This window comes from Vanellus vanellus, assembly GCF_965231255.1.
Source record: "Vanellus vanellus genome assembly, chromosome: Z".
NCBI lineage: Eukaryota > Metazoa > Chordata > Aves > Charadriiformes > Charadriidae > Vanellus > Vanellus vanellus.
The window spans coordinates 17,097,139-17,109,599 of record NC_138908.1 but is presented as its reverse complement, the minus strand read 5'-3'; the positions used below and the strand labels follow the sequence as shown (position 1 = coordinate 17,109,599).

At 33.9% G+C, this 12,461-nt stretch overlaps 1 protein-coding gene across 2 annotated transcripts in view; it reads right to left on the bottom strand.

Annotated features, from left to right (window-relative positions):
* Positions 1-214: 214 nt before the first annotated feature.
* AP3S1 (adaptor related protein complex 3 subunit sigma 1) overlaps positions 215-12,461 on the bottom strand; it is a 36,634-nt gene continuing 24,387 nt past the window's right edge. For both annotated transcript variants that reach the window (XM_082497769.1, XM_082497770.1), the window contains exons 5-6: positions 10,694-10,801; positions 215-1,445 (exon numbers count right to left, since the gene is read on the bottom strand). In XM_082497769.1, the coding sequence (XP_082353895.1) occupies positions 1,317-1,445; positions 10,694-10,801 (237 nt within the window). In that variant the 3' untranslated portion in view covers positions 215-1,316. The remainder of the gene's footprint in view (positions 1,446-10,693; positions 10,802-12,461) is intronic.

The window sequence follows — 12,461 nt, the reverse complement described above, 5'->3', positions numbered from 1 at the left end:
GTGATTCCAAATTTATCCTATCGGGTGTGTCTTAACATTCAGCTCAAAGGAAAAGAATGCTTGGTTTACATCAAATCCAAATTTCTGAAGTAACACATGACCTCTCAAACTAGTCCTGAAATGTGTCACCCTTGATACAATATTATTGTATTTTCATATAGAGTATTAACTGCATACTTTTTTTTGAGAAAAAAACTTCACAGGAATGCTTAAATATCCCAATGATATTTTTATTATTCATTTAAACAGACTTGTACATCACACAGAGCTTAAAAGCATGATTATAAAAACTAATCACTACCCCTTTTATTCTTTTCAAATCACAGAAGAGTTTAAAAGCTGAGCGACTTACACAGAGGTGATAGCACTTAAGATTTTCTGAGGTCTTGACAATACTAAATATCTCATAAATCTAGTTCTCAAAGTAGAGAATCACAAACGTCACCAGGCCCTTTTGCAGTTCTGAGCTGCTCAGTCTCCTCAGCCCATTCTGTACGTCTCACAACACATGCAGCAACTGCAGAGACCCTTTTTCCCAAAGCAAAGTCAGACCGTCAGGGAAAGTCTATCAGATAGTGTAAGTATCTTCTCAACATCTATATGTAAACAGAAGTTATCGGCTCTTCAGTAAAGGCAGTTTTTCCTTCAGAATAATAATGAACAGCTTTTGTTAGGAATGTAAAGAGCCAGTATGTTCAACATAATATCCCCATGTAATTCCTTCAGAGATTAAACTACAACATTAATGCTTGCTACAACAGTATTTATATATAGTCAATTGGCTCCATGAATAGGAAATAACATGATTTATTGCGAAGAGTAGATTTCCAACAAACAGGTATTTAGAAGTCCAGTTTGTTATTACTTTATTTAAACAAAATAAGAGCTTAATGTTTTCATGCAACATTTGCACTTAAGTCTTAAATAATCATGACAAATAGCAGAAGTAGTTAAGGAATGCACTGATTATAGACCTTAGTGAATATACAAAAAACTCAGCATTATAGGTTATACAAAGTAAAGAACATCTTAAATACTTTCCCAAAATACTGCTGCAGCCAAGACACAGTGATATGCCTTACACGGGCATAGGAATGTAACTTAGAAATCACACGGAAACTACCCATTTCCTTTTAATTTCACAAACAAGACAAAAGCAACGTTCAACTCCACACACTGATTTTTTCAAATTATGTCTATACAGTACCTTGAGTTTTATCCAAATAGCAAAAGTTAGACATGTCATTTATTTAGTAAACAATTACGTGGTAAATCTCTATTACATTTCTTCCTTGGCTTTACCTGGAGTAGCCATGTTATTTAAAAGAGGGCAGGTTTGGCACTTTTATACTGATGTCACCAATATTAATATTTCTTGGGATCTCTGGCAGATTCATATTCTTTACAGCTGAAACAGCCCGGGCTGGAGCTCCTGCTAAACCAGCCTGTGTATAAAGTGAGGAAAAATGCAAGTCAGGCAAAGTTGGTCACAAGAAGATTCACTAGCAATATACACAGACAACTAACTTTTCAAGTATTTCCATGGTTACACAATTAGAAAGACCAGATGGTAATAGTGTTTGGAATGAAATGGGTTATTTGGAAATATTAAACCAGAAAGAGAAAACAGTTCACACATTCCTTTTTATATGGTAAAACATGTAATGTCAACTTGATGGAAAAGTATGTGGGGAGGAGTAGGAGGCTTATACAAGCGTGTGTAATGTGTAGGTTATAGAACAGACAATCTTGAGGTACTTGAAGTCCAATGTGCTATCTTTGTCTCTTACCTATTCTAAAAGTTCACATGGTTCACAGTTGACTAACATTGATTACAAGTTCAGAATATCTAACCTCAAAGTAATGTACTGAGTATCAGTTAAACCATTATTGCTTATCTAAATGGATATATATATAAGGTATTTCAAGGTGGCCTGGGCTACAATGAAAAGGATAAACACCCTGCATTTGTGGGTGATAAAGAGCATGCAAAGAGATCATTTCTATAGACCAGCTGGAGTAATCTGTTGTCCCACAGTATCTAATTATATGTTAATTATCTGCAGCTCGCAGGCACAATGCAACATTACATAATAACCTGCTTATGCCAAATTAAATATCGAAGTACCTATGTTGTATTAAAGTCCTCTACTGTGTGTAGTCTCTCTTCATTTAAAGCTGGAGCCTTTCTGTATAAATATGCACATTTTACAATATAGAAGTAAGTTCATCACTGAGTGCCATTCAGTTCTTCCTTTTAGATAAAGTAACTGCCAAGTTTACATGCTAGGGTATATTACTGAGATGCTAACAAAGATGATTTACAGCCCAGAGGTCTGAAGACCATACAGAACATAATCTTCCCCTATCGCTTCTGAAAAACAGCTCTTCAAAACCTTTTTATTTTAAGGACTATTAGAAAAAAATGCCAATAATTAAGTTGCTAGTATATTTGATGCTGCATAGAAAAGGTACTATTCATTTTAAGTATGGAAATATTTCTCTTAAAAGTTCAGATTCTCTACATGTATTTAGACTTAGCTGTGTGGTTTTACTTTAGGCTTGGCACAAAAGTGTAAAAATAATTTTTGTTCTTGCTGGGAAAGAAAAGAAAAAAAAAGGCTAGAACATTTTAAAAACAGAGCTGTTATTTGCAGAAAAAGATATCATATTCCAAGTTTTGTGAATATGTAAAAAAAAAAAATCTTTTTATTTTGGTGTTTTAAAAGTAGGATTATAAATATTCAAAAAGAGTAAAAGCCATAAAGTGATTTTCAGAACTAATGGAGTTTTAGAGTGTGGCATCTTGCAGGCCCAGTAAAAAGTAGCAATCCACAATAATCAAAGTAGCATGTCAAGAACAGGTTAAACAAAAGACTAAACAGGTAGAAATGGAAGATCATCCATTGTAAGAATATCAAAGACTGAAGAAACCAGTGCATTTGCAGATAAAATAATTCTGTGCAAGAAATACAGCAGAACAAAAGAAGAAAAACTTCTGGAAAAGTTTGTGTTGTATTCAATTATTAAATAGCATTGGTAGGTTACTACTGCTCAAAGTATAACCTTTTCAGATTCTTGATTTTCACTGAAATTCATTGCAATTACAGGGTATAGTTAATGAGATGTATGTATGACTTCCGTGGTGTCCACCTGCACTACTGCACAAAAGGAGGCAGACACCTCACATACTCCTCAGATAACAACTCCACTTTTTGAAGGCTGTCCAAAAAAAAGTATTTTCTCCCTTTTACTAGTCTCTTAGAAAAAATAAATGCAAGCTCAAATTAACATAAGATTTCCACTTTAAATCCTACCTACTGGTCTCCCTCTCCCTTCAAAAACATAATGCATAGTCAAAATAAAACCAATTAAAGTTTCCAATTTTGAACTAACCCTTTTATATTGTGTGGAAAGGCTAAAGCACCATAAATCCTTAGATTTTAGTCACAGGAGGATTCCCAGCACCAGGAACAGAGACCAGAAAGACATGAGTCATCTATTGTAACATCCTCCCTGCCAAACATTCATATATGAGTTGTGCCGAAGTTGGGAAAGGCATGTGGGGGTAGAGCAGAAAGCTCAGGAAATCTTAAATCTCTAATGCAACCAAATAATTCACCCTTATTTTGGCCCTGACATAATCCAAATTATCGGTTCTCAGAAGTACAGACTAAGTAAAACTAAAAAGGTGCAGAAAAGTATTTTCAAAGCCTCTTTTTCCTCGGTTTCCCTTAACAGCACCAGGTCTAACAGGTCATTCACTTCAGAGACTGTTTCAATTCCATGACCTTCATGAAGGGGAAAATCTGGACTTAACACTAGTAGTATTAATAAACACAAGTATCCAAAATTAGCATCCCTGGATGTGCAATATCTTAAACGAGCAGTATTAGACACTGCAATTTCTTGCTATTTATTAAAAAACAGTGCAGAAGATATGAAGCTGCTTGACACTGCCATTTATATTTGAGAACCTGGAAATACCAATTTGAAATCAAGAGGTAACTACCAGTGAAGTTTTATCAGATAAAACTATAAATGCATTTGCTTTTCATTTGGTTCTATCCTTTAAATTCTGAATTCAGTAACTGGAGAAATATTCTTTAATCAAAACCAAAAGTGGGGCAATGTAAACTGTTTTCCATAGAGAAGATGAAAATACTAATAAAGTAGTAACAAAAGCAATGAATTATACAATTTGTAACTGAAACAATGGGAAACCAGAAAATTGTAAGTGATGGACATGGTCCACACAAACAGGCATGGCTGGCAATTCAAAAGAGAGATGCCTTCTAGGTGACTAGGATGGAGATTCCTTACCCTAATTTAATGAGAGTTAATTATTCTTAATGGACAAATAAAAGTTTTAGTATAACTGGTCATTATTTTTACCTACCTGCAGCTATCCTCTTTACACAGACTTACAGTCCCTGCCTCCCGCCCCAATGGCATAGGATACAATGGAGACACAATCGAGAATTATTTAAAATACCACAATTGACATGACCATTGCCCTTCCACCCCCCTGTACAGTCACGACTTCCAACGTCACATTTCACAAGGACCATTCTGGACCAGGATCAGCAAAGACCCCTGACAAAGGCACTATAAATTTCAGATTACCTCTTTTTTTTTTTTTTGGCAGCAAGATTGTCTTTCACTATCATATGCTGGAGTAGAGATTTTCAAACTATTACATTCTCTTCTCCTGTAATTCTCTGTATTAAGCAGGTTTGTAATTCAATGTATACATTATATGCATAGCAGAATGCTATCACAATGTCAAGCCTATCAAGCACAATACAGTCATACAGTAACGCTAAGAGAGAGCAAACTGTTCATAAAAAATGTCTAACGGATAAAATGACTGAAAAGTACTTAAACTCCCAAACTGGGTAACTAATACATTATTTCAAATGCCATTATATCCAAATGTCCTAGCATTCTATTTTAGCACGTCTAACAGTGAATTAGTATGCAGTCCTTCCACTTATTTATCATTTCTATTACAGAAAGTGAACTGTATTTACAAACACAAAGGTACTACAAGAAGTATATCCAGCCCAGTGTCCATTTAAGCAGTTTTATAGAGGTACCTGATCAAAAGAGCCATCACTGTAACATTGAACTGGCCAAGTTTCAACTGCCTTTTTATCAAATTATTCAGCAGATAAGTTGGTGAGGTGCAAAGAAAAAACTGTTTCACTTGAAAAAACAAAACAAAACACGTAGCAAGCTTTAAACATGCAGTGAATGATGAATTGTCTGTCACAGTGAGCAAATGACAAGCAAGTGAAAATGAAACTTCTTAAGACATTAATGAAATTTCAGAAATACAGTACGAATTGCATACAGCTGGTAATACAATAAGCCAATACACCACATTTTTGCCACAGCTGCTTTGTATTCTCAATTTCATTTGTTATTGAAGGTTGTATTTTAATGTTGAAAGGCTGTATATGAAAATTTTAGGTTCAGTTACTGCAAAAAATGCTTTTAAACATGTTCATGTACTTTTAGAGTGAAAGAGCAATGTCACATATGCAAAACAATAATGCTATCTTAAAGATTGAAATAGACACATTTAGTAACAGAACTTTTATTCTACTGGTCCTAGTCTATCAAGTGAGAAATAAGAGCTCTTGTTAGTTTACTTATCTCATTATTTATCACTACAGGAATCAATTTTCTTCATTCTTATCACCATCCTTTCTCTTAATGCCCCACTGATAACTCTAAATGAAAATGATCCCAGAAACATTGTTTTACTCTTTAAAAAGAAATTCCAATCACTTGGAAAAAGTACTGTGCAACACAAACGTAGTTAATATACACATACAAATATTAAAAAAAAAGATTCAAACCGCCATCCCAAACAACTCTACATAAGAGCTAGCTATCACTAAAATAAACATATGAAAATCTACTGGAAAACAAAATAATGAAGGCTAATGCTTTGCAAAATAAGCCACCCTTTTCCAGATATTTTGGAAGTACTAGGACCGCTCTGCTGCTGGTGTTTCATACCAGTGCTTCTTTCCAGAATAAGTATGACTTCAAAGCAGCAGGGTTATGAAATCATGAAAGGATGCAATACATAATATAAAGGAATGATCATGTCCCCTGCTTATGAAGTTAAATAAATGAACATAATTAGAGAAAAAACAAAATGAAGTCTGCAAGTATATCAAAATGAGGCCAAACAGATAAGAAGACTTAAGACGTACTCTTAGAAATTTTAAGCACTTGAATCACAAAGAGAGTAATGGATGGGAATGATTTATTATTTGTTTGTTTGTTTTTCATTGCCAGACCCAAAAATAAAAACAGAACATGTGTGAGCAGAACAGAGAAAAAGAAAAGTAGCTTTGCACAAATAAAAAAATAAAACCAAACCTGAAATCAAGCTCCCTACTGTTACAATGAAATACAGATTATATATTACAAGTGTTGACATATTAGGCAGAGGAAGGTCATTTGCTTGATCTTCTTCATGTGCTATAGCACACTTCAAATTTAGGTAAAATGTTTCATACTACCCAAAAATATTTGTAGCTAAAGCTTCACAACTTAGTGCTACTAAACCAAATTACAGAATTACATTTGTTAAATCTTAAAGGTATTACATTACCCTAGAAAGATCATGTAAAAAGTAAAGAGCAAAGCTATTCATAAATTACATAAACTTCATCTGCAGTTTGAATACACAGATAATTAAAATGAGTGGAAATGAATTTTGAGGTACTGCAATAAACATCGACTGACATTCAAACTGTTGAGCTGAACTAAATGTTTCAAACAGCAAATGATGGGGGACAATGACCATAAACTGAACTTCAAACATACATTTTCCTCCTCCTTTTTCAGTGCCTTGTTAATGTTCACGTTCAGTGACTGCAGTGACCAAGATATCTTAAAGCAAAATCCAGTGATTCAGATTGCAAGGGCAGCAAATGTACCTCTGAAGTTGAGTACATGCTGACAGCCCTCCTCATTTTATATTTGATATACTTAAGGTTGAAAGATCAACTTTGGTATTTCTACATCATCTTTACAAATCGCACTTATAATTTTATTCTGTATGTATAAAACTATTTGAGTTTGTTGGTTTGATGGTTTTGGTGCGTTTTGTTCACCTGAAACTTCTCTCTGCAAGCAGGTAAAAGTTCTTTGTTTTCATTTGGAAATACTAAATGGTGAAGCAAAGGAGTTCAAACTACCTATTCTAGGCTACCAAATTCAGGTACCAAATTCTCCCAATAAGAAAGCTATTTCTATTACATCATCTTATCATATTTTGTTATATGTGTGTTCATTTTTTATTCAGATTAGTTTTGCAGGTTTTTTTTTTTGTTAATATTCATACAATTTCATATTCCTTTGTTTCTTAAACAATGATACAAAGAAAAGTTAAATTCTAAAATGCAGGAAGAGAAAATAAAAAAATATGATGTCAATGGAAAGCTAGTAAAATACACTATAGCCAATAAAAAGATGAGGGAACTACAAGAAGAAACTAGCACAAAAAGTAGGCTACAAGGACTAGTATGGGTATTTTTACACATAATTTTTGAGTCTGGCCTACACAATTTATTGCCTTTGACATCATTTTGCTTTCCCTTTTTGTTAAAAGTACATTTTTTCTAAAAGTCAGCAATACCTTTGTCTACCTGTCCTGTCTGGGAGACTGAAAGATAAAGGTCTGTAAGAGAGAAGAATGGAAAGAGCTAGAAAAGATCAGGAGGTTCGGAAAAAGTGAGGTCCAACTTAAAAGGCTAAATCACACGCAGTTGAACACTCCAAACAGAGAAGAGGTAGCCCAGGTTTACCTACAATACTTCCAGAGGCTCTGGACAAAATCCCAATAACCCCTCTCCCAAGAATTCCCTCCCTTAGTCATAATGATCCTTTGGCTTTAGGAGGATTGACCAGAAATCCATTCACAGATAAACACTAAACTGAAAGGTAGGGAAATGCATTAAAGACAACATTTCTCAGGACAGAAATGGAATTTCATTTGTAGCCCATCCAAACAATGTAAGAGCTGAATCAGAAATCAAAGCTAGGGACTCCCTCATAGTGGTTTAAATAATTAATCTCTGTTGAAAGCATTAACAAATTCTTTAAGTCGATAACTTTGTTCAAACATTTGTGAATTTAATAAATACATTCAATCTTCTTCACTAAAGTCTAACTGAAAGCCTGTTTAGAAATATAATACATAACTCAACAAATATCTGGTGTCAAATTGCTAAATTTTGTATATTAAGGGAAGCCAGGTGGGCACAATACAAAATTTAAAATAATTCTGAAAGTGTAGCCAAGTTATGATTTTATTAGCTTATTATTTCAGCTATAAAAGAACAGGCAATTTAACCTTAAAGCAGCTATTTTATGGATGCAAGAACTACACAGAGGTCTAACAAGCCAAACAGACTAAAGCAAGAGTGCTGTGGCATAGGTGGCAGTCCTATGAACTACAGACTATATAAATAATAATTTCTAAATTTTAAAAATAATTTATTTTTAAAATTAAATAAAACTAAGAAGATCCACTAGTTTTGATTTCTTAGTGACCAGCATTCAAAAATATAATTAAGCTATTACTCATTTTGATTTACATGAACTGGATTTGCTTGTATCTTGAAAATACATGTTCAGGAAAGACGTTGAAAGATTTACAATCTTGATCAAAAAGACAAAAGGAAAAGAAATAGCAATCAGGAAATTTCTGTGAATATACATGGAACAAATGATTAATGATCTGAGGAAATAGTTACCAGGTACTGTGAAGTATCTCAGCATTACAGTAACTGTTAAATTTGAAAAGAAACAGTCACTGAACTAACAAAAAAAAAAATGCATTTGTGGTGAGCAGACTGTGAAATGTTCTACTCCATCCCAGTCACCAAGTGTTTTAATTTACCACTGCTACTTCTTTACCTTCTATAATTCATTGCTGAATGTAAAGGAACAAGTTGCTATTAGCCTTGCATATGCTCTGAGGTCTGTGTGTTTTCTTTATGTTTTCTACCACCTATTATTATACTAAAAGCATCCTAAAAGAAAAAATGAATTACTGATGAATAATGGAAAATATCAAGTATTGCAGATGGCTGCACTGAACTGATGTGTTTCAGATGACTAGTCAGGCTGGCGTACAGTTGATTTGATAACAGAATTCACATGATTAAGAATAAATGCTTTTAGGTAAAACTGATATGCGCATAATACATGGTAGAACATAGCTGCTCAGTAAGTTCAGCTTTTGGGACACTATGTTACTTTTCCATCAAATAAAGAAAAATATATGTATATAGCAGTTACTCAAATATAGTAAAAACTTATGAGAACAATTCCAAATATTCATCTCTGTGATCAACGGCTCATTCTGAGTTTTAGAAAAATGTTAAAATGAACATTTTGGACATGTTCATAATCTGCAATACAATCCTTCTGGATGTATATTGCTATGCACCGTATCATATCATACCTAGCTTTTACTGGTTTTCATGCATTGTCCTGTTCTTGGAACTTGTGCAAAGCAGACAACTAAATGTATTAAAAGACTTGAGGTGGTGCAGTGTGAGATTGCAGAATTAGGAGAACAGTATACATTGTACCACAAAAAAGCTGAAGAATTAATATCTCTCTTTGATGCACTTAAGTTAAAATTAGGAAGTTCTCTGCATCTTCTCCTAAAATGTCATTTAGTTCATACTTATGCCACCTGCAATATTTCAATCTACTCAGCTGACTTCAACTTTAGAAATAGTTTCCAATTGAAGCAAAGTTTTGTTTAGAAATTAGAATATTAGGCTTTGAAAATCAGATGATGTGTTATTCTGTGGAATTACTACAATCAATAAGAATCAATCACAGACTTAGCTAAATTGCACTAGTAGTATTTTGGCGTACAAGGTATGTCTGGTGATGTTAAAAGAACAGTAATATCCTGTGTCATAGCTAAAGTAATTCTAAAATCCTTTCTTAGTCTAAGTTTCTTTCCTAAAACACAAATTCAACAATTGCTGAATTGAAAAGGGATTCCCACAACTTATTTCAGTATCCCTCGCTCAGACTGTTACAGGCATATACAGAATATAGTTTTCTCACTTGAATCTACTCAGCTGAGGACCAAATGTTCAGATTATCAAAATGGCAGAATTTGTATTTACTTTAAAGGGTCTAAAACTAGGTTTCAAATTCTATCTAGTCCATTTCAGTCCAATTTATTATTTTGTGTTGCAGTGTTATTGTGATATTAAATATGCGGCCATTTATTCCAAGTGCTAGAAACATACTAGCAGACAGTAATATGTAGTCTTAGTATACCAACTCTGGTTCTTCATCTAATTTCATTTAAGCGTAATAGTCACTAGTCCAGCATAATAAATACACTGGAAATAAAATGCTTTTTTCAAGAGAAACTTAGAGAACTACGGGAGTATCTCAATAGCAATGGCGCACAATGCTATTAGATACAAATAGCAAAAACTTAGCAGCGACTCTAAGCAATTATTACTTATGAAAAGTACGACACTCTAGTCTAATGATACACTGACAATTTTTAGCCTTATAAGCAAGCAGCTGTATATAGTTTGCTACTGAAGGACAAACAGAATTTTATAGCATGCGTTTACTACAACTGTGTTTTTAGTTTAGAAACTACACTGTGCATCACTCTTACCTCAGATTTCTCCAGTTTATTTTGAGCATCGATCTGAGTGACAATTTCATTCATGTTGGTCTCCAAAACCATTCCACCCATGACCATTTCGGCCAATATATTATGGACCTAAAAAAGACCAAAAGAAAATCTGAAAATGTAAAATGTCCTACACAGCTCTGGACAGATGACATCTAGATTCATCAATACAGGAAGACATATATTCTGTAAGTCACTTAATTGACATTAGCATTTTATTTAAAACCATTTGGGAGCAAAGCTCATAACTGGATGTTCATTTCTCCAGTATCTTCTTTGCTTATAGTTCTGTTATACCACTTTGCTTATCAATGCTAGAAGAAACTTTCATATCAATCTTTCCTTCGGTACCTGTTTTCTATCCAAGGACTATGGATAAGAGTTCTAACTAGTATCAATAGTAGTAATACCTCTATGGAGCAGGTTCTACAAGATTAAACAAATTTTGCTGACAAATAGATGTGTAAAAACTGCTTTGGGCTACATCTATGAAGGAAGAGAGACATCATGATGCTCACCCAGCATGGGCATCAAGACTAGGCTTAGAAGTAGAATTAACATACCTGAGCTGACCCATACCTGAGCTACACCATAAACAGGGAGTCTTCAGCATCTAGGACTAAGGTTGACAGCTAGGACTCAAACTGAAGGACTACATAAGCCAGCTGGGGACATGAATGAAATGGGTATGTCTAAAATCCCTCTTCCCTGCAACCCTGATTTGGGGATGTAAGCCCTGGTTCGTGAATCTCTGCTTCACGGTCTGTATTTAGACTTTATCTAAAGACTAATTAAAAAAAAAAAAAATTCTTCCACATATGTTCTAGTAAAAACCCAGATCTAATATGTAGTGTATAATATTTTAATCCCATTATAATTCTGAAGACAAGGAACACTTTGTTACTTTTCTGAAATAAACACATTGTACAATTCAGTACTTCAAAGTATAATTCTGATATTATTTTGGATATTCTTGCAATTTCCCTGTGGCTCAAGGATAGAAGTAAATCCTAAATCAAAGAATTCCAAACACGAGTTGCAGGTAGTATATCAAAAGCCACCACACTTCCCACACCTCAGAAACAAAACTGAAGAGTTGTTTCCCTGATAAATCATTAGTATATTTCAGTAGAAACTTACAATGAATGTGCTTAGAGAGGCTGAAAACAGCTCTTCCTCTCTGCCTATTGCTACTGAGTAGAGCTTTAAGGATTAAACATTTATGAGAAAGATTAACAATCCTTACTGAGCCACTCTCTTAGTCCTCGCATATGTGCGTCCCTCGTAACATATCAAGCTAAGAAACATAATATAAAAGTGGTGCCAAGGAATTAATTCTCCTAGCTTCTCATTAGGTGAATTTAAAAGCTTGTTAGTATCACAATCAGAAAAAAAGATAAAAACCATGGCAATCTAACATTAATTTATGCTGCACTAACAATCCAAATGAACTGAAAGACATCACCAATATTTACTTCTTTCTACTGAAAACTTGATTTCACTCATAGCATAAGGAAACAGTTTATAGTTGTACACAAACAGGAGTTAGTAAACACATCGTATGGGCTACCTGAAATACTAAAATAAAAAAATTTACATCGATTTGCATTTGGTTACAAATTTGCAAAGAGTTATTTCAGAGACACCTGATGAAAGACTCAATGTATTCAACAGAATCAACTGAAAAAAATATTGATTTTTAGGGCAACTGTCAATTTTACTCCTATGGAAGGCTTGATAATATAAGTTG